This window comes from Tachypleus tridentatus, chromosome 13, assembly GCF_004210375.1.
Source record: "Tachypleus tridentatus isolate NWPU-2018 chromosome 13, ASM421037v1, whole genome shotgun sequence".
In the NCBI taxonomy this organism is placed as follows: Eukaryota; Metazoa; Arthropoda; class Merostomata; order Xiphosura; family Limulidae; genus Tachypleus; species Tachypleus tridentatus.
This window is the reverse complement of record NC_134837.1, coordinates 225,167,334-225,191,233: the sequence shown is the minus strand read 5'-3', so window position 1 is coordinate 225,191,233 and position 23,900 is coordinate 225,167,334. Positions and strand designations below refer to the sequence as shown.

Here is a 23,900-nt window from a genome sequence, read left to right as displayed (position 1 = left end):
AAACAAGACAAGCATAAATAATCCCCACTAAGGTCTTACAGAGAAAGCCTGTCAAAGCAATTGGATGGTAGTTTGGAGGAATCTTGGGATCCTTTCCAGACTTAGAGAATGGTAGGACAATAGCTTAGTGCCAGGCATCAGGAAAAACAATCTCCTGCCAGATCTGGTTAAAAACAATCAGAAGAATAACAAGAGAGACAGGAGAATGATGGTGCACCATCTCATAATGAATATCTTAGGTCCAACTGATGCACTACCAGACCAATGAAGAGCAAGTTTAAGTTCACCAGTGTAAGGAGGTGATTATAGTCATAGAGACGATTAGCCTGAGAGGAAAGAGGCAATCATTCTGCCCATGGTTTGATGGCTAAGAAGACAGAGGATGAAGCAGAAGTGCTAGATGCATGAGAAAAGCTTTCACCAAGAGTATTGGCAATACTCTGGGTATCAGCAACTTCCTGGCCATTAGAGAACAAAATTGAAAGGGGGCAAAAATATACTGACCATCAACCTTTCAAATTGTGTTCCATATGACTTTGGAACTGGTGGTAGAAATGCTAGAGGTGTATTTAATCCAAGAATCCTTCTGGCTTTGATATCTAGCCTGCTGAGAATGTGTACAGGCCTGATTTTAAAAAAAATTTATTATCATGGTAGTCGTTTTGGATTTAAAACCTCAAAGGTGAAAACAAAGAGGCAACCCACAGGCGCTCAGAAACTGTTGTTCCTCTTCAGCCCCACACGTGTACATTGGTTAGACATAGTTTGAGGGGAGATATTAAATCAGTATCTTGGTACCACTGAACAAAAACAAATGCAATAATGGTAATTACCTTGGTTGTCTTCTGGTGGTCATCTTGAGGTCAGTCAGATGTAGCTGTGAAGAAGCTATGCTTGTAATAGAAAAATTATGACGATATGAACAAGAAGATATAGGATGGGCAAGTGAATAGAGTTAATAAAGTGTTACTGAAGATACAAAGCAAAAAGTGAGAAAACAGACTTCTTTTTGGGGCATGGGTATAGAAATACCCAGAATTTAGCTTTGGGAGAAACAGGAGTACCCCAAGGAAAACCCATTTTCATCTCCGGGACACCGAATAACTTACCCTGAATGTAATAAACTTTATTTCATCACATTAACATGGTAGTCGTTTTGGTTTTAAAAACCTTCATGGGAAAACTCTTCAGCTCCACATGTCTTCAATGGTTAGATATAACTTGAGAAGATATACTTTATGAGTAAAATGGTAATGCTGAACAAGTGCAATAATGGTAATTATCTTGATTGTTGTTTAGTGGTAATCTTGATATTGGTTGGACGTAGCTGCGAGGAAGACTAGTAAAGCTGGACGAAGTTAGGAAGAACGAGCTTTGCTTGTGGTTGAAAACACGATGTCACAAACAGGGGGATGCAGAGAGGGCAAGTCAACAAAGTTAAGAATTGCATTACTGTAGATGCTGTACGGATTATAGAAATACAGAAACAACAGACAAAACAGACCTCTTTTTAGGGCTTGGGTAAAGAAATACCCAGAATTTTGCTGTAGGAGGGAACAGGAGTACCCTGAGAATTACCCACTTTCACATTCAGAGCACTGAATAGTCTACACTAAACAACTAAACATAACTGGAAGGGGAAAAAAAAGGCTAGGACACTGAAAGATCTAACCCTGACTGGGCCCTGTGATAGCTGAGGTAAAGCAAATAAACAGAGCTGGAAGCAAAACTGGGAGTAATCAGGGAATACTAATGTTCGCCATTGCTGCCAAGGCATTGTGCCTCTCTAGTCTTCATTTTTGGAAAAAATTTGGGAATAATTTGTCCAGCATAGGAGGAAGGAGTGGGACCACTAGTTATTCTACCACTGATCAAGTTTGCTTACAACTGTTGAAAACTCTGGTTTCAATTTGTGCTACTAGGGAGTTTAGTTTTTCTTCATCGATTGTCTAGACAATCTTGAGATGTGTGTCTTCTTGCAGTGTCGGTTTGTACCTTCTGATTGTTTGTGCTTGTGAGGTCAGTCTGACCTGGTGCATTTGTAGTCTCAGTTCACATGGTTTGTGTCTGGCTTGAGAATTTGGCAACAAATTCAGCTTTTTATTTTCGGGTTCAGAAATGTTGAAATTTCATGTTGTCCTAAAACTGAGAAGAGTTATCTTTCCTCATGGTGAGTTGTGGGGTAATACTGACTTTACCAGTTGGTGGTATCGAGGGAAGTTATATGAATCACTGTGATTTATTACTTTCTTTGATTGTTATATATGCAGTGAATCTGTGACTGGTTGTTGTAAGACATCAGATGGTTGAATGGAAGAATTACCAGGTTTAGGAAACCTGGCCTTAGTGGGTCAGCAATAGGGGTGCTCGGCACTAAAATGGAATATATGATAGTAGCACCCATTAAGTAGAACATGATTGGCACTTTGTTCTGAAGTAGAAGCAATCTTGATGAACCTGGTGGGTTGATAGAACTTGGAGAAAATTCTATGAACAGTATATATGTCAATCTTGTATTGGCTTTCTAAGGCAAGTTTGATTTCTGAAGGTTGGATGGATGTGTCAACTCCTTTCAGGAACACAGAGAACAAGCTGGTAGGGCTATTGATGGGTAAACAGCTAACTTTGATTGTTGTATTCCAGGATTTACATAAGTAAGACAGGTTTGCTTGAGTGGAAGGCTGGAGGAGAATTTTGCCTCAGCGTAGTATACGGATCTTGGTTGGGTCAATGGATGCACCTGACTTAGCCTGAATGTGGTGACAGGCCATTGACGATTACTGTTGGGACTGGTGTGGTAGGTCTGGGCAATGAGAACATCATGCTGGCAAAAGAGAGGAAGAAAACGCATCTTGCTTGAATGACAAAGCTGGGTCATGGTCTATAGGTCTGCCGAAATGTATTGTGGTTTAAAAGTGTGGGATGTCTATGAAAGGTTTTCCAAGCCTGTTTTTGAGCTTTTCTTGTCATGTGGCAGGCAGAATTCCATCAAGAACAAGGATACTGTGGGAAGTGTGTCAAGATTTTAGGAATACACTAAGTAGCTGCCTGGACAATACAGTCAGTTACTACTGCCACACAGTCATCTATTGATGGCTCACACATGATGGCAGGATCAACTTCTGAGAGAGTGGTAAAAGAAGGTCAATTAGCCTGGTCCAACTTCCATTGAAGCACATGGATCAGATGGCATCAACCATGGCCAGTCTCTTTCAAAATGGTAGGAAAATGATCACTGACTTGTGAATTGCTGTCGACTCTCCAAGAAAAGTAAGTGAAATGTGAAGGGAAGCAGATAGAAAGATCTATAGCAGTAAAAGACTGACTAGGTGCATGAAAATAAGTATAAAAACCAGTATTGAAAAGAGACAAGTTGAGGTCATTATGCTCTATAGCACAACCCCTCTCATTAATACTATCACCATCCCAAAGAGGATTATACCCATTAAAATCCCCCAATAGTAAAAAGAGGGATGGTAACAGCTCAATGAGGGCATCAAGGTTTGACTGATTATTGATCTCTTCAGGATGCAGGTAGAGAAAACAAATAGTGATGGTACAACCCAAGGAAACATGGATGGCTACAGCCTCCAAGGGTGTATCAAGTGAGAAGAATAGGGTGGGCACACGCTGGTCAATGAGCAATGCCACCCCACCACGCACTCATCCATCACATGACCTGTCGTTTCTATAGAAGGAAAACTGCTGAAGGGTGACTGTATTACCCAGTTTCAGAAACGTTTCCTGTAAGGAAAGCACACGGGATGGTAAGAATCAATCAAATCCTTAATGTCATCTAAATTCGATTGAAGACCTTGACAGTCCCACTGGATCAGAGTGGCCATTGTTATTTATGTGGAGCAGAATGTGGCAGGAAGATCTTCTGTTTGCAACCTTTTTTTCTTCATTGGTCGAAGACTTATCAACATCCATGGGTCCTGCCATGGATTGGGTAGGCAGGTCTCTGCCTGTGGACAAAGATTCCAATGATTGAGGGCATGAATGAATGTTTGATTCACTTTTCAAGGCTGCAAAAGAGGATGGACCTGAGGAAACATTTGAACCTGAAGGAAGTGAAACTGGGCAGTCACTGGAAGGAGTGATAGGGACAGAGATGGAAGTAGACATAGATGCATCAACTTTTTAAATTATGGATTCTTAAGGTGTTTACCAAATTGTTCTGTTGGAGGCATAGAAAGATCCATCCGCACTCACACTGTAGTAATGGAATAGAGTGCTGCAGCATATGTCTGAGACTGAGTAAGAGATGATAATTTCTGAGCCTCTGAGTAGGTGATATTATTAACAGTCTTTAAGCATTGCACCTTTTTCTCTTCTTCCCATTTAGAGCAAGAAATAGAGTAAGAGGGGTGTGGGCCACTGCAGTTAACACAGTGTAGTTCCAGGTTGCACTTGTAAGTGTCGTCGTCTTTACCACCACAATGAGCACATACCAAAGAACCACGACATGATGTTTTTGAGTGACCAAACTGCTGACACTGAAAACATCTGAGCGGGTTTGGAATATAAGACCATACTTTGCAGTTTAGATATCCTGCTTTGACTGTGGCAGGAGGATGTGGTGATGTAAATGTTAATATCAGAACATTAGTAGGGTCCATAATTCTGTCTTTACGAGTGAAGATTTGGCATACCGTAGTAATGCCTTGGCTCGAGAAACCAGCAAGAATTTCTGACTTGTGAATGTTCTTTAAATCCCTCTCAACTATAACTTCTCTGGAAAAATTCAAAGTTGCATGCAGATTAGCCTTCATGGGTATATCCCCAATGACTTTTGATTTCAAGAGGAGTTTGGTATGTTGCAGTGAAGATGTTACCACCAAAATGTCTCCAGAGTGCAATTTCTTTACTGACTTTGGGGAGCCAGCAAGTTCCTCTAATCCCTTCTGAATGAAAAATGGAGACATCTACCCAAGGATTTCTCAGATAAGGAAGGGAGAATCAGAAATGAGGTGTAGAATCTGGTTGTAATGTTGACTATACAACAGACTTGTCCATGTGTGGTTGTTTTCCAATGATTTACTTTCTTGTTAGAAAGAGGGGTATCCATAAAAAAGAAGCTACATTTTAAAGCCCACTGACCCCACCCACCATGGAGCCCTATGAAGGGAAGCACTACAATGCCAAACAAGAACATGCAGCAATGCCAGAGTTTCATGAGCACTATACCCAAACACTAGCATCAGATACAATGTTTACAACACCTGTTGAGAACATCCAACACTAGTACTTGGTTGACCATAGCTCAAGTGGACCAGCCCATTGACCCTGGGGACCACCCCAAGACTGCCTGTCTACAGGAATTCAAGGCTAAAGTGGTGTGTTAGGGTTGGGCCCCTCAACCATCAGGATCCTCTCCTCCCCTTCACGGGTCACCACACATGGCAAACATGTGAGTGGATGTTTAGATCCCAGAGGAGGTAGACTGAAAGAGCAGAACCTTCCCTGGGAGGTCCCCTCACCACATACAGGAATCCATACTGAGGGGTGTAATAGTGTCTGAATAAGTTAAGAACTGTGGAATATAATAATGTGCAAGGGACTTCCCAATTTGAAAAGAAGTGTGATAACTTAAGATTATAATGTTTGTCCTGCAAGAAAAAGAAAATTTTTTGATCACTTGAGCTATCATGAGTGTCACAATGATAAAGAAAAAAAAAAGGCAGATAAAAATGTTACACAGATACATTTATGATTAGATGCATGAAGATGATGAGTGTAACAGGCTACTGAAAATTGTAAAAAAGATAATTCTTTTAAAATATCATCGATTAAATTTATTCAGTACACCTTATGACTGTTTTTTTTCCATTGTAACCAAAGTTGGTTAAGATGCATCAGATATATTATTTTACAATTAACCCTGTCCCTTTCCTGTGCATCACATGTGATTCACAGAACATAATGCTAAATTACCTGAATATGTAAGTGATAACCAGCTAAATTCATTTTGATATGTAAACCTAGGATAAATATAACATTTTTTTAAATAATTATTTATATTTTCATTCAATATTATTAGAAAGGTATGCTTCATTCATACCTACTTGAGTAACTAGTTAAATATGCTTATAAATAAAATATCATCAAATGACCTAAAACAGGGAATGGGTTAATAAATTTGATTTCTGATACTTTAGAAGACTTACTACATGAAAATGCTCATATTTATGCACTAATCTGTTATAATAGTACTGCTCATACATTCTAGTACAACTTATCAAACTAACCAGGATTCTTGGTTATTTTTGTTTTTCCTGTATATTTTATAATTTAGGTGGTAGCTGTATCTTTGAATAAATTTTTTACTGTTTAGAACCAGCAAAACTTTTATTGTTTATACATTTTGTACTACATGGTACTGATAACTTTAATGGTAAATTTGTCTGTCTTCCTGAAAATGATATACTACATGCTATAACTGAATGTTTATCTGTGTCATAGATTTTATCATGAAAATAAATATGCTGAAATTGTTGGTAAAGACTTTGCTGCATGATGTATGTTTTTTGAAGACAAATGGTATATCCTGTAGTCATTTGTTTTATAGTTTATTTAATACTTTACATTGAATAGAAGATACATGTTCTCAGTATTTTTATCATGTATTTAACAAGCTTGTTGCAAGTGTGGAATTTATAATGCTTCAAACACTTTCTGATATCACATACACAGTTTTTAAAATTTTGTAAAAAAAAATTATCAATGAAGACTGAAATGTTAGTTATCAGTTTTAAGAAAAGAAGATTTATTTAATCTATAAACAAATACTTTTCCAACAAAGAAAGTCTGTCAAAACAATGCTTTTGTTACAGATCAGTAACACACAAATCAATGTTATTTTAACTACTGTGTACAAGACTAATTCTGAAATAATTATGTTTAGTGCCTCAATAAATGTTATTTTTGTAAGAGTTTCAGTAAGTGCCAATCAAGTCATTTCATCTTGGAGAAAGCATTCAAATAAAGCTTATCCATAAAAACCACTAAATGACCAAAAACAAAGAAAGGGTGAATAAATTTTTTTCTCATACTGTCTGTGTGTTAGTCCCAAAGTGATCTTAAGAGAACCCACTATATGAAAATTCTTACATTTATGCAATAGTCTGTAATAACAGTATCAAAAGACACTTACGGCACCTGCACCACCAGCAACTGTTTCGTAATATCCAACTTCATTATCTCCAAAAGTTATGTTGTTCATACAACCCTAAATGATTGCAAAACAGACATGTATAAAATACTTTCAAACATGGATGCTATAAATTTACTTCAGAAACTTGTTCAGCATTACATTAAGAATTAAAATAGCCTATATGCACACTACTGATCAACTTAAAATAGCATACAGTTGAACTAACTTATTACATAAAACTGTTGTTATTTCTATAACTGTAATGAACTCACCAGTACATTTCTCAATTTAAACATTCTGGTCAAATCATTAATATTTTTTGTATCATTTAGGTTTTATATACAAAATACTATGTTATGAACTTCCTTAAAGAGCAACTGATTTACAAAAACGTTTGCCACCTTGTGACTTTATTCCATAAATTCATACAACATTGTGTAAAACATTTATTAAAGCCAGGGCTAAACATAAGCAAGATCAATATGTTATTCACAAAGTCCAGAACGAAGGTTCAATAAATATATAGCAGAAACAATTTTCCAAACACCAGACAGTAAAATTCTTGTGAAAATAACAGTCTTAACTGTTTACTGTGTGCTTTATTGCATTATGTTTCATAACATAAATCTTTGTCCATAGTTGTTTAGATAACAATCATGCTGGTACAGGTATATAGTAAGCATGCTTCACAACATATGCAAATTTGCAAGGTGAATTTTAATACAGTTAACTTTCTTCTACACATACTTTGTAGCATTTCAGACATGAAGGATTTGCCACTTAAGGTGTGGCATGTCTTAACTAATAAAACCTGTGAACATATAAGAAGTTTTTTAAAATCAGATAAATATTACTGGTCCAGAAAAAACCATTTATAAGTAGTTAAATGTAGATCCTTAATGTGGTTTTACATTCTAGTTGTTATATAACTGAACATAATGAGTCTAATCTTCCACCATGAAAGGATTTGGAAAAGCTAAAATAAGACAAAAAAATTATATTTTACATTTTTAGAATTGAAACAAATTTAAAAAAAACATATACCTTTGAAATATTAAACCCATTTTCATGTTTAGTTGCTCTCATTTTGCCAACAATATGTGGTACAGGAGGAAGTAAAAAAGTCATAAGGACCTCTGGTTCACTGAAATCTGAATTCTTAGACAAGAAGATAATAAGAGGTCTAGACTGAAGTAATTGAAAATATGATTAAGCAAATATGAAGATAATCCAGAAACACAGTGGGTTCAACAGACTTGATTTATGGTAAAAAAGTAAAGTGGATCAGCCACATAATATACTGCATTGAATGAGGACACCCAGAAATGCATTCTTTTCAGCATGGTATTTCTTTGTACTTACCATCTTTTAAATAACATATACGGAAAGGGGAGTCAAGGGGTATGTATTTACTCATGGAATGGATACATTCTCAGGTGCAGTTAGAGGCAGTCAGGATCAGATTTCAATACATTTTTTTTTTCTTTGTAGTGGAAGATTCTTAATGGAGTGGTTGAGTAATTTCTAAAGACTAGAAATACTCCTGAGGCAAAGTCCCCCTTCCCCATACATCTACATCCAACAAGGCTGTCCAAGTCAGCAGGTACTGAAGGAGAATTGAAAAGAGCAAGGCTGATCAGAAAACAGCCAAAGCAATGAGACACCCACTAGGTTAATAAAAATAAATATAAAGCAACAAAGTGTCCTTAATCCTGGTTGGAGCTATGAGACATTGTATGGAGAGTTATTATGTCCCTGATGTCTTGAATACTATGTAACAACAAGTAAGCACAATTAGGAAAGGTACCAATCAAGGCATCATCATTCACTAGACAGCATCTTCTGTCCACATTTAGAGAGCATCACTCTTTTTTAAAGCAGCAGCACAGAGACAAGAATTTTGTCTCGATCTTTGAGGTGTGTGAAACATGCAAAAACCCAGATTGGACAAAACAATCCATTCAAACACAGACTCATATTATAAGAGACTATGCTGTTTTTCTAATTAAACGATTCTACAAAACTAAAAGCCTCTGTTATAGTTAAACGAGATGTTATGCCTTATAGCCAGATCTGGGTAAAAATGCACAACAAAGGTGTGAGTCCACATGCAAAATAAACAGACTCACCTGCTAGGGTTTACATTTGGCTTGAAAATGCAGTCAGAGGCAAAATAATTTAAATACAATTTTAAGAATAAATTCATATTTGTTCACCACTTGGCCTGCAGATTATTCTCAAAAAGATATTATGAACAGGAAATCAAAGACAGTGTTAAAGGCAAATTTTGGTGAAACATAGCTTGAAATTTATTTTTAAAATGTAAAGGAAGTTCCAAGTAAACAAGACAGACCAACTGCATAAACCAATCTGTTAAAATAGTTGGAACAAAATCCAAAAAGCATGATTTTTTGTCACGTACAAACAACCTTTCCTAAGACTTTTCAAGTTACTGATCTTGACCATGGAAGATGTGAAAAAGAAGGTGGAGTAGACAGTATGCACAAAGGAAGGAACTTTCCTTATACTATTTCAGGGCATTCACTGCCAAGTGATTTGAATTTGGAGTGAAAAGCAATAGAGTGGAAGAAGACGATTGAAGGCAATGATAATTAAATGACTCAAACATTTGCAAAACCACTGATAAATCAAAAAGGGTAAACTCTGTGATAAGTAAACAATGATTTTGAAAACGAATAACGCCCTGTGTTTTGATATAAGCTACCACAGTAGAGTAACTTGTGTGAAATAACACAGAATGGTAATGAAGAAGGGGCTGAAACTTGAGACAGGTATCTTGAAAATTCTAATATGTTAAGTTGTTGCTTCTTAAAGAATCCAATAATCAATATTATACTGATTCCTTAACACAGTGACTCAAACCTCACTAGAGGTATCTGTGAGTAGATGAAGATCAAAAGTAATGTGAAAAAATGGAGATTTTGCTGTTGCAATATTAAGTATAATGTCAGATATACTGAGAAGCAAGGTGCAATTGAAGGCAATGCATGTGACCAAGTCCCAATGGAATAATTCTGCGAAGTGGAGAACATTATTCCCAAAAGAGAAAGTATGTCTTTGGTGGTAGGTGTGGGTGACAGAAGAGTATGAACAGAACTTTCTAAAACTTAAAATGCCATAGAAAATGGATGAAGTGTTCCTCAAACCATATTTATCCCACATATGAAATGTATGTATCAAATACTGTGTTTTGGTACAAAATGAAATTTGGAGTTGTGGATGTTCCAACCAAGAAATGTATCAGTTTGAGTGATCAAATTAGTTTGTGTAAGATAGGTTCAGAATAAACCAATCATCTATCTAAACATGAAAGTTGATATCAAAGTACTGAAACTAGAAAAACCATTAAATGTTTTGACTGCTCAACAGAAGATTTATGAATTAGAAGGGAAACCAAAGAAAAGAGTAGTGACCTAATAACCCCTTCCTCCTGTTCTGACAGAAGTCAATAAAATGTTGTGATGATGAATGAATACGAATAGTATTAATCTGTTATAACAGCTAAGCTTCTTGTGTATCCAAAGTGGATTAATCAATGCCCTTAAAGAGGAAGCTTCCAGAGAGAGAAAAATGAAAACTTGGGAGCAAAATACAAAAGTGAAATTAAGGACAGAAGAAATAGATCATAAAACCCAAAGGTTATACAAATGAAATGATCTTATCCAACCCATTCAAAGACTTTAAAACACAAATTATCCAAAACCAAAGAGAAATAATGAGTAGATCAAGAGGTATATGTAGTAAACATCTACTGATAGTCTTGTAGAGGGCCAATGACCAGAAGCAAAATATGATGCTAAAGCCTAAATAATTTCTTGTTAGTGTGCTTCTTCTGAATGGAAAACCATCTTAGATGAAATACCTGCAAAAAAAAAAGGATGAAGAGAAAATATGATAAAAAAGGTAGACAAGTAACTTGCAATAGTACATGATGGGCTAAAGTATTAAAAAAACATTTAAACTATGTAATAATGAATATAATCAGCGATATATGCAATGAATGAAAACTACAAAGAAGATATTTGATCCTGAATAAAAGAATCAGGAGAATGAAAGCAGCTGAGAGAAATTGGTTCAAGATTTAAAGTAGAACATACCTGAGAGAAAGGAGGAACAAATCAAAAAGATTCTTTGGGATTAGGGCTAACAAACAATCCTGCTCTATAGATACTGAAGGTAAATAGACCTGAGAAAAAAATATTTATATTGTTCAAAATCATAAAAAAAATGGTGGGTGGTAAACAAACTGAACATTTATACTATTGTGAATCTGCCAGTGGCACCAGCAGACAATTCAGCATTAATGCCCAAAAGCACTGATCAGTAAATGATGACTACTGGATCACCCTGCATTTTAAAGGAAGACTGCATGAGTAAGGCTTTAAAAGTAGTTATAATAGTTTCTATATTGTTAGCAATATTTATATCAGAATTTACATTGGCTTCTGAATTTATTGTAGCAAAATGGAAAGCAGAACCTACCCACATCTTCTTCACCAGTCATTTTTAGTATTAGGGGGCAAATAGTAGAAGGGGTCAAGCATTATTAAATATTTAGTATTTTGAATAATCACAAAAAGCTAAAATTACTTCAGACTCTGTCAGCATAACTTTGCAGCAATTTAACACTCTGCTTGAAATGAAGGGAAGAGAAGGGAAAAAAATGAGTTTGAAGTGTTGCATGGATTAGCAAAATGTGATTATGGTCAGCCATACACTCACAAAAGTGCTTGGTGAAACAACATGTTTAGTGTAGTTAAGGTGCTCAACCCAACTTTACTAAACATAATTCTAGCTACAGGAGGAAAGTACAATATTTGTTGGAGGGTTGACCTGTATTATACTGACAGTGTCACCACTTCCCTAATTTACACCATACTGTGACAAACCCAACAAATGATTATTCTCCATGGTCCACAACTCCAGCAGGTAGTAACTGGTCTCCCATGCCCCACATGAACAACAGGGAGGAGAATTCATGATGTAGAGACCAAGAGAAGTGACCAGATCAACACTGGACCACCAGATGGAAAGGTCTTTTTATTAGAGACAGTGCAATGGGTGATTGTGAAACCTTATTTTTAAAAGCCAAGAAGCATGAGCCAAAGAAAAGGGCAGTCACTTCTCTGATGCTGGCTTTTTCCACAGTAGCCCACACAATTAGTATGATATGGATCAGACAAATGAGTAAATTTGTATACCATGAGGTTACCACAAGTGATCTTGTGAAACACTTCATTTTTCAGTAGGCACTGATATAAGTAAGGTAGATATACTGAACACATACCATTATCCTGTCTTGATGCAGATTTAGGGAAATAAGCATACCCTGGGAGGCAATACCAGCCATCGGGCAGTACTCTTTGATGGAAACAGAGAGGAATGAAACAGGAGCATATTTACCCATTTCAAAGACAGTGAGTAGGTGGTAATATGGTGACTGGTGGAAGCAGAAATCCTGCAGGAGACAAAATAGCCAAAACAGAAAGAGTAATATGAAAGTGTGGAGTTATCTACATATCTGCCTGGAGGATCTGGTCCTAGAGTCATCATTGATGGGAAACAAGAAAATTAGAACAGAAACTAATTGAATGTGAAAATGTTTGTAATTCAGAAAATAATATACCAACTTGAAAAGTTATCAGACACATCTAGTAAGGGTAGAAGTAGAGAGGATACCTTCAGAAAAGATTGGTCTTGGGGTAAAAACAGAAGATGACAGGGACTCCAAAAGGAAGAAATGCATTGTAAGTAACACTGAACAAGAGATAGAAATAAATTTGGGTCTAAACAATCACAGAAATGTGAGGCATATGGGATACTGAAAATAAAGGGCATTATCCTCTAAAGCTGCTAAAGTCTGGAAAAAGAAAGACCAAACCAGGTAATGGAGTATATCAGTGCTGTGTGCAAGAGATATCAATGGTCCAGACAGTGGAATGATAGCAATCACAAGTCAAGTATTATATTGTGAAGCTGTGATACAATTGTGTCAACACATCAATATATGTATCTTCATAAAATTGGCAAGCTTGCAGTAAATATTATAAGTCTTTTGTATAGAAAATATCAGAATTTCTAAAAAAATATTTTTGCTGAAAATTAATGATTCAATGAAAAAAGATGGGTATTTTTCTTGATGATGAGAAACCCACTTCAAATAAAAATGTATCTCAGAATGGTTGGTATGAGTATTAACACTTTTATTGATAAGCAGAGAACAAGGGTTTTGACCTTCCTAGGTCATCTTCAGGTTAACACAGAGAGAATTTGCAACTGACTGTTGCCAGGCACATGTCTTATGAGAGTTAGCAACTAACTGTTGCCAGGCATGTGTCTGGGGACGAAGAGTATATATAGGTACGAGATTCTAGGGGGCATTGCAATTGGATGTTAGATTATTAATTAGTATATGTATAAAGGTGTTCCTTTATACTAGTTTAATTTTGGTTGTAGTTGTATAAGTAGAGCTTCTTTAATTTTGCATTTGTTTATATTTGTTTCCCAACTTAGTATTTGGGTGTTTTCTATGATTATGTTGTGTTTATTTGATTTGCAGTGTTCAAAAATGTGTGGTGGTGTTTTTTTGTGTCCTTTGTATCTAGTTTTCATTTTTCTGCTTGTTTCTCCAATATAGAAGTCGTGGAAATTGTCGCATTGTATTTTATAAATTATGTTGGTGTTGTGTTTGTCAGTATAATTTTTACATAGTATGGACTTTATGTTTACTATAATTACAAATTAAATGAGCATATATTTACAAAATATGTTAGACTTTTAGTAAATATTATAAGTCTGCTGCATACAAAAAATTGGAATTTTTAAATAATTTTTACTACAAGTTTTGTATACATTTAATGATTTAAGGAATCTATTGGAGTTTGAATAGCATGAATGCAAGGTGATTTTCATTGATGAGAATAAAATCACTTTTTATCTTATAGTCTTTATATTTATTTTTCATAATCTATAAAACTTCTTAAAGGTCAAAGTTATATTTCATCTGTTATTTCTGTTTCTTTTTAGTTAAACACAAAGCTAAACAAAAGACTATCTGTGCTCTGCCCACCACGAGTATCAAAATCCAGTTTCTAGCACTGTAGTCCTGTGCTACTGGGAGGCACCTGATATTTTCTCTATTTAACACTAACTGTAAATGAACTATCATCATTCACTAAAATTGAAATGAAACTTTGAAAATTCTTAAATAAAATAAACTTACCTTTTTCTTCTTCTTTCAATAATCAAAATAGGAGATCATGTTATTCACAATTTCTATCCTTTACCTTATTTTAATCTTATATTTTATTGGTTGGCTTGTACTTCATACAACATATACATGCATTAAACACATAAATCACCAAGTAACTACATTCTCATTTTCCCATACAGTCAATTACCATGCTTATGAAGTTTGCACACATTCCACCAGTGAGTCAAGTTTTGTTAATATTTTCTCAAACTTCTTAATTAAAAAAAATATTTTGCCTTTCAAGTATTATTTGAAAACATATCTAATTCTTTGTAATAGAATGTCCAAAACCAATTATAATTTCATTGTCTTTATAACTATGATATAACATGATTATAGAAATTGTTAAAAGGTATGAGCACCAACTTTCTTCATTACCAAGTTACATTTTTTAAAATAAATATACTGCTAAAATTGAGATTTCCAAAATTAATTATAAGAATATTACATAATACAGTGAAAGTGTACCTGAGAAGCTGCACAAACTCCAAATGCTTTGAGAACAACATCCACAATACGCTGAGATGTCAAAACATTACCTCCAACTACAGCTGCATCTTTACATGGACCAAGTATAGAACCTTCAGGAATAACTACCTTAACAGGAGCTAAACATCCCTGTATAAAGAAAACAGGTAATATTTCAGAATTAGTTAATGTAATTAGCTTCCAGTGTTGGGTAGAGTTAACTGAAAAAGTAACTCATAAATGATTTCTTCAGGAAAAAAAGAAAAAACACTAAAATAATGCCCTTATATAAAAAGTGAAACATAGCTCATTACATTTCTTTCTCTTGACCTCTGAAACAATGTTCCAAATATTTCTTACTTTGTTTAAATCTAAATCTGGAAATTAATTTATCAAATTTATATCAAGTTTTTAACAGTTTTGAGTGTAACAAACAATCTTCTATTGGATATTACAAATAGTAAAATACAATAATTAAAATACAGATGATTTTGTAGATGAAAATCTTTGCAAGTCTTTCCAAATTATGCATAACAAATACATTTTTAAAGTAAGTTATTATACTTGAAAAGAGAGTTTTTCAACCAATTATTAACTGATAGTTTAATGAAGCTAATAATAAGAAGTTGTTTATCTACAACAAAAGATCTCTATCATGCCTTTTTTGTATTCTGAATGCAACCAGCTAATTTGATTGCACAGCATGTATGTATGCAATCAATCAGATTAAAAAAACAGAGTCCTTTTTGTCAATAAAGCCATTTTGTGGGCTGCTGTTTTTTCTGAAATTGATATTGGCAGGAATATAAAATTAAATCATATTTATGATATTTTAACTGCTAATATTTTATGAAATGACACTTACTTTGGCTTTTAAAAAGGAAAAGAACACTAATGTAGGTGTACAACAAAGAGAATGTTATGAGACAAACTTTGTTTTTTTCAAAGAAAGTAATTGTAATATTATTACCCCAATTATAAATCAAATATACTATTATTGAGAAAGTAATACTATTCTATTATTACACTAATGAATTATTTAAATACCATGTTACTCCAACTCTGTTAGTTGGTCTTGTAGAGTTTTTCATAAATAAATTTTGCTTGATGTAAAGCATTGAGAAATTAAAGTTGGTATTTAAAACTAGTTGCTGAAATGAAACTAAAAAATTGTTGTCTACTTAATTTAAGAGAATAAGATACCCCAATATCTAATCAACAATCAAATCAATGAAAAATATGATTGTTCAACCAAAGAAAAGAGTGTTTAAGTAAAGAAAAGATCACATTCTTTAAGATACAAGGTTTATACACTTATCAAAAGAATAAACTTAAAATAGGTTGTTTCTTTTAACCTTTTTTCTTTAAAAAACCAACAACTATACATAAAAAATCTGAAACCAGACACAAAATAACACAATACTAACATAAGATAAAACTGATGTTATACAGAATGCTGATCTAATGAACAGCTAAAAAGAAACTTACTAGGTGCCAAATAATATGGTTTGTAAAACAGACAAAAAGTTGTTCAATTAATACATTTACATCTTTTGTCATATGCTTCTTTTTTACATGTTTTATTTTATGTTTGGAAAGAATAAATCTGATAACTAAAAAAACACCTGGTACAACTGAATTTCATTATATACATTTAACACTCATCACATGGTTAAACTGTTTCTCCCAACTCCTTGTATAGCAACAGGTGTTAGTTTTCTTATTGTCACTGTTAGTAAGGGAGATAAGTCTGTTTATTTGCTGTGTTATTACAAAATTCAGTTTTACATTAACACTTGCTAATCATTATTCATTACTTTAAATCAAATTTTAAGAAAAGCAATTAAAATGCTCTAGGAATTTTCTGACTTTATTTTAAAACTGTCATATCACATTATGCTAATTGTTCTAATGCTCAAAAATTTTGTATACAAATATTTTGATAACAATTGAATAGTGCTGAGTTCAATTCAAATATGTACTTGTATGTTAGTTCTTGACCTTTGGATTAACAGTGGTTATATAAGTACAACACATAGGCATAAATAGTATGGAGTGAATTTACAGTGTTCAGTTTTACCAATGATTCTTGCAGTAAAATGTATAATATCATGGTTTTCAAGCACTTACCCTTAGAATAATTTTAATTACCCTTAGAATAATAGGTAATTTTGAATAAGATTATGAATATAAATCATATTCTAATGATGCCATGCCCAATAATGTTGCAGATCTATTCTCGAGTCAAAGAAAGTCTGCAAGTTATTTGTACTTTAATGAAACACTACAGCTCCAAATGCAATGGTTGGACATCCAAATACAAATAAAGTTACGAATTTTTATCCAATATAAGATTATATTCTCTATAAAGCAATTTTTTGTATATTCTCCATTAAAAATTGTACTATGATCTTGAAACTAATCACAAGATCTTTCACGCCTCACAACACACAAAAAACACTTCTAAATGTAAGATTAAAAACTATAATAATTAACCTGGTTTAAAGGCACATCATGTCCTACAAGGCATCGTAAGCAGTAAATTATGGCTGATAAAGTAACTGCTGTTGGTGTGTTGCAGTTCCCATAAACTTCATAACCAGTTCCGCTAAAGTCAAAAACAGCAGTGCCCTATGAGGATCAACATAAAAATTATTTTCACTAAAAAAATGTGACTCAAGTTGGTAAACAGCAAAATCAACAATAAGAATTGGTAAAAATACTCTAAGTACATCACAAAAAAATCATAGATCATTGATTAAATAAACAGCATAAGCTGATTAAAAAAAATTCAGAGGGATTGACTTATCATGATGACATGTTGTTAAAAAAACTAAAATTTATCGAAAGTGAAATAATTTGACCAAAGTATACTATTGCCACTGTAATCTAATTCTTTCTGAACTAATTCCACTATGAATTAGTCTTCTAGTAAAACCTTGTTATTAGCTGTATTCTTAATTAGAGTAACTTATGACATATTTCAAAAAAAGACAAACAAGACATTTAAAATCTCCCAACTCATATTTGATACAGTAAAGTATTTGAAGCATACTATGTATGGTAATTGGTATTTTTGAATTATAATTTTTTTTAAATTTCTTTTTCAAACTGACTACTTGATAGTCAAATGCTTGTGTAGTAAAGTTCTATTTCAAGAAATAACTTAATATTTTATTAGAATTAATGCAGCTGTAATAACTCGATTGTTAAATATTACACAATTTAACAAAACAAACTGCTTTATTACTTTTCTTATCTCAAAATAATCAGACTTGGTGTGCAATATACAATTATTATGTATTATGACCGAAGAGCTAAATTACAAAACAAAAATTATTTTAAGTTTTTAAGATGAAACAATGAATACATTTTGAGCTATATGAACATTTTTAGTTGTTAAAAGTGTTTTTAAAACATATAAAATGTCACATAAAAGGAATTGCATTATTTGACATCCAACCAGATTTTAGATGTGTATCTCCACTTTCATTAGGTGAAATAGCTATACTGAAAATAGTAACAGACCAAACACTTCTTCCAGTCTTATACACTAACGTTTTAAGGAAGTGTCCCAAGTAATGTGTCAGTGATCTTTTTGTACAGGGTTGAGAATGTTATATTAAATAATTTTGAATATGCAAATAAGTATGTTGGTAAGTTGTTTGTTTGTTTGGAACTCACTGGCACAAAGCAAGTATGCTATTTGTATTAAACAACCAGTAGAAAATGTAAAAGTAAAATTATTATAAAATGTATAAATAAATGATGTTAAAACTAAACAATATCAAAAATTCAGATCAAAAACTTAAATAGAATTAAAAAGGCCAATGGCTCATAAAAAGTTAAAAATACAAGATGGATAGTGTCACCTTTGCCAATGACAATGTCCAACGTCAGAGGTAAACCTGCAAAAAAGACATGCCTAAAAAAGTGTCACTGCTCAGAGTTGCAACAATAACATGACAGTAAAACATGGGCATTTGTGACTTGAGTGTTACAAAGGCCACACCTGGTGGATTAGTCCCAGATAAAAAGAAAACGATGAGTTAAAAAACTGTGACCAATGCACAGCCTAGTTAGAATGACTTCCTCCTTCTGAACTTTATAGAAACAATACAGCCAAGGAAAACCAAAACGTTTGATCTGAAAAAGCTTGTCATGATGTTGCTCACTCCAAGTTAAATGACAACTGGCACAAAGCTGAGATTTCAATACAGGACCATAGCCCATATATGGAATATGCACAATTAAGTTCATCTGCTCTGGTGCCAAATAGGCCAGATGTTGTTGAATATCAAAGAGAGCCAGGAGAAAGTTAGTGCTAAGCAATTCCAGGGTCAGTAGAAAACTAAGAGAGCTAGTGTAAATAGTACAATAAGTGTACAGCATAGCTTCTACATGATCCAAGGCAAGTGAAATAGCATATAACTTGGCAGTAAAGACAGAAACTGTTAAGAATATTGAGATAAGTGCTGCCACCTGTAGTTAGGAATAACTCAAGGAGAACATTATTCATGACAGGAACAGGAAGTATTGTGATGTTACAATGTTTTTTTTGAACATGTGTACTCAATGAATAAACACATATCAACAGGTTATGGGCCCAGGAATGCTCTAATAGTGCTTAAACAGATGAAACTGTTTTAAAATTGTTAGTACAAGTAATCCAGGAGATACTGAGGATTACTGTAGAACAGTTTTGGATGACAGTTTTTGTTGGATGGCACAGGATTTACATGGATACTTTATCACAAGTGCTGGGTGATTCGTTTCCTTTGTCTGGAAGTCATTGTGAAATACCAAGATAAACTGTAAGTAAAATATTGATTGACACTCTATTTTCTCAAGTCATATAAAGGGAAAAATAGACCTAAATCAAAGAAAGGAACATTACAGTTGAGGTTGAAATAGTTTGACAATGGAAGATAAAATATCAATTGATAAGTTGGGAGAAAATAATTGGGCCACATGGAAATTTCAAATGGAACATTTATTGAGAGGAAAAGGCCCATAGGGCCATGTGACTGAAACAGAGGTATTGGCAGAGACAGCCAATGATTAAACAAGGGCAGATTCCAAAGGAAAAGGGAAAGAACATTTTCAACAATTGTTCTGAATATTCAAGGTGCACAACTCTATCCTGTCACCTCATGCACAACTCCTGAGGAAGCATGGAATGTACTGCGTGTTCACTTTGATAGGAACACACTAGACAATAAACTATTCCTGAAAAAGAAGTAATTTTGATGTGAGATGAAAACATGTATGACGATCCATGAACATTTGAAACAAATGAAGGAATTAACGGATCAGCTTGCTGCTGTTGGGGCGAAAATAGCAGAAGAAGATCAGACTGTTACCTTACTTGGTAGTCTGCCAGCTAGCTATGATACAATTGTAACAGCCCTGGAAACCAAAATTGATGATATCTCATTATAATTTGTGCAACAGGTGAATTAATGAAGAACAAAAGAAGAAAAAAGACCACATCAAATGAAACATCATCAACTGTATTAGCCACTTGCAGCAACTTCAAACCACATGGAACACAAGAAACAAAAAAAAGGGGTAACAGCTTCATGTGTTACAAGTGTGGCAGAGAGGGACATATAAAATGCAATTGTCCAACACTGAAGGAAATGGTCCACAAAGCTAAGAATGTGGATATTAATGTGGCAGAAGATTACACTGATGGAAACAATGGTGTTGCCTTTGTAACAAACCAGGATAAAGGAATAGGAAATGGGGAATGGTTGGTGAATTCTGGTGCATCTGGGCATATGACACACCAGAGGAACATATTATTAAATTATCACAAGTTTAGCACACCTCAGCAAGTTAGGATTGGTTATGGAAGAACTGTTGAAGCTTTTGGAGTTGGAAATTGTAAACTAGAAATGACATTTAAAGTCAGTAATTCAAAGCATGTCACAATGCAGTGTTCTTCATATACCAAAATTAGCTAACAATATATTTTCAGTAGGAGCTGCTACTGAAAAAGGAAACATTGTGCAGTTTGGAGTTAATCGCTGTTACATCCGTGGTAAATCAGGACAACTCCATGGCATGGGTACAAGAAAGGATGATGGTCTATACCAACTGGACTGTAAGACCAATGTTATTGAGAATGCCACAGTAGCCTTAAACAGCAGCATGAATGGCTTGGATACATGGCATCAATGACTAGGGCATGTCAGTGTTTCACAGTTACAGAAGCTTGTCAGGAATGGAAATGTAAGTGGAATCAAATTCCAGAAGTCTGTTGAAGCCAGTTTCTGTGAGGTACTGAAGATAAAATACACAAAAAGCCATTTAAATCAGTGGGAGAAATCAGATCAAAGGGAAGACTGCAACTGGTACACAGTGATGTCTGTGGTCCTATGCAAACTTCTTGGAGGCAGCAAGTAGTTTGTTACATTTATTGATGATTACTCAAGATGTTGCAGAGTGTATTTCTTGACAGAAGTCAGAAGTCTTTGAGAAATTGTACTCAAATGAATCTGGAGAGAGCATAAAAACCCTGTGCACAGATAATGGCGGAGAATATACGTCAAATGAGTTCCAGCAATATTTGAAGTCAAGAGGCATTCATCATGAGATGTCAGTAGCATATTGTCCAGAACAAAATGGTGTTGCTGAGAGAAGGAACAGAACTCTTATGGAATCAGCAAGAAGCATGCTATCTCATGCTAAGTTACCAAGAATGTACTGGGCAGAAGCTGTAGCTACTGCAGCATATGTGGGTAACAGAATATTCATATTGGCAATAAAAGATGGTAGTACACCATATGAGAGATGGTATGGGAAGAAACCAGATGTAGAACACATGAAAGTGTTCGGATGTCTTGCATATGCACATGTGTCAGATGCATCAAGACAGAAATTAGACATGAAGTCTATGAAGGTACGTTTCATTGTATATGATAACTGTATGATGAAAAATCCAGGAAGATTTTCATATGGTAAGATAAAAAGTTAAAGCTAAAGATAAAGCTGAACGACCAGCAAGAAACAGGAAACTCCCCATCTGCTATGGATATGATGAGTATGCTGATATGGCAGCAGCAAATGAATCAGTTTGTCACACTGCAAACTTATGCAGTATGTTAGATCCAAGCACATTAAGTGAAGCAATGTCAAGTGACAATGCAAAGGAGTGGAAGTCAGCCACAGATCTGGAATTTGAATCTTTACAAGAAAATGACACCTGGGATCTGGTGGAATTACCAGCTGGAAGAAAACCTATAGGTTGTAAGTGGGTGTTCAAAGATAAGTATGGAAATACTGGAAATGTAGAGAGGTTCAAGAGTAGGCTGGTGGCCAAAGGTTACTCGCAGAATTATGGTCTGGATTACAAGGAAACCTTCACCCCAGTGGTGCGCCATGCATCAGTTCGCTCCTTGATTGCATTTGCTGTGCTGAACAACTTGAAAATTCACCAGGTGGATGTCATAACTGCATTTTGAATGGAAATCTGGATGAAGAGATATACATGGAACAACTGGAAGGTTATGCTGTTCCAGGGAAGGAAAACCTTGTGTGTAAACTGAAAAAATCACTATATGGATTAAAACAGTCACTACGCTGTTGGAACAAATCATTTCATGAACAGATGATGGAACTGGAATTTGTCCATAGTTCAGCAAATCCATGTCTTTACATACAGAAGGGTGAAAATCTAGCAATAGTTGCAGTATATGTGGATGACATTATTTTGGTTGCTGATGTTCATGATGAAATAATCACTATAAAGGAAGCACTGAAGGAAAAATTCTGCATGAAAGACCTTGGAAAGCTCCATTACATCCTTGGACTCAGTGTTGTTCAGAATGAAAAGAATGGCTGTGTATGGTTAAATCAAAGACAGTATATCCAAACTATGCTGGTGAAATTTGGAATGATTGAGTTTAAGGCAGTTGCAACTCCATCAGATATAAACGTGAAACTGCAAAAGGATGATGGTGTTAGCACTCAGGTTGACCACAGTTTGTACCAGTCGTTGGTAGGCAGACTTCTGTATGCTGCAATGGGAACAAGAACAGATATTGCATATGCAGTGGGAGCAATATTGAAATATTGTGTTCAGCCCAACACAGCATATTTCACAGTAGCAAAGAGAATCCTACATTACTTGAAAGGAACAGCTGATCTTAGTCTTAAGTTTGAAAAGATACCAGGAGACGTCATTACTGGTTACTCAGATGCAGATTTTGCTGGAGACCTGGATGATAGGAAGTCTGCATCAGGAAATATCTTCATTCAAGCAGGAACAGCTGTAAGTTGGATTAGCAAAATGCAATCCACAGTGGCCCTGTCCACCATAGAGGCAGAATATATAGCCTTGAGTCTTGCAGCACAGAAAACAGTATCGTTGAGAAGACTACTGCAAGAAATAAGTTCCGAAGTTGATGACCCTGTTCGTATCATGGAAGATAACCAAGAAACAATTGCCATGGCACAGAATCCAGTGGATCATGCAAGAACAAAACACATTGATATTCGTTACCACTTCATTCGCCAATATGTGTAGAACAGATCAGTAAAACTGGAATATTGTCCCACAAACAGTATGACTGCTGACATTCTTACAAAGCCACTTGCTAGAAATGCATTTGAAAGGTTCAGAGATAATGTTGGACTGGCACCAAAGGATAAATGAACCAGATAAAGTGATGATTATAATAACAGACTGAAAGTAATTGTGAAACATTTAGAGTCACTGTGAGATTATTAACAGTAATTGTAAGTTTGTGTAAAACATAAATTAAATGGGAGTGTTAAGTATATTGAGATAAGTGCTGCCACCTGTAGTTAGGAATAACTCAAGGAGAACATTATTCATGACAGGAACAGGAAGTATTGTGATGTCACACTTTTTTTTTTTACATATGTACTCAATGAATTAACACATATCAACAGAAACTGTAGAAGGGATTCCATGAGCAACCAATGAGCCACAACAAACCATGGCAGAATCCACAAGGTCACTTTATTTTTAAC

At 34.7% G+C, this 23,900-nt stretch overlaps 1 protein-coding gene across 1 annotated transcript in view; it reads right to left on the bottom strand.

The window, feature by feature from the left end:
* LOC143237662 (5-oxoprolinase) overlaps positions 1-23,900 on the bottom strand; it is a 214,426-nt gene that overhangs the window by 7,230 nt on the left and 183,296 nt on the right. Inside the window, exons 27-29 of the mRNA XM_076477158.1 lie at positions 17,394-17,528; positions 14,898-15,047; positions 7,157-7,231 (exon numbers count right to left, since the gene is read on the bottom strand). Of these exons, the coding sequence (XP_076333273.1) occupies positions 7,157-7,231; positions 14,898-15,047; positions 17,394-17,528 (360 nt within the window). The remainder of the gene's footprint in view (positions 1-7,156; positions 7,232-14,897; positions 15,048-17,393; positions 17,529-23,900) is intronic.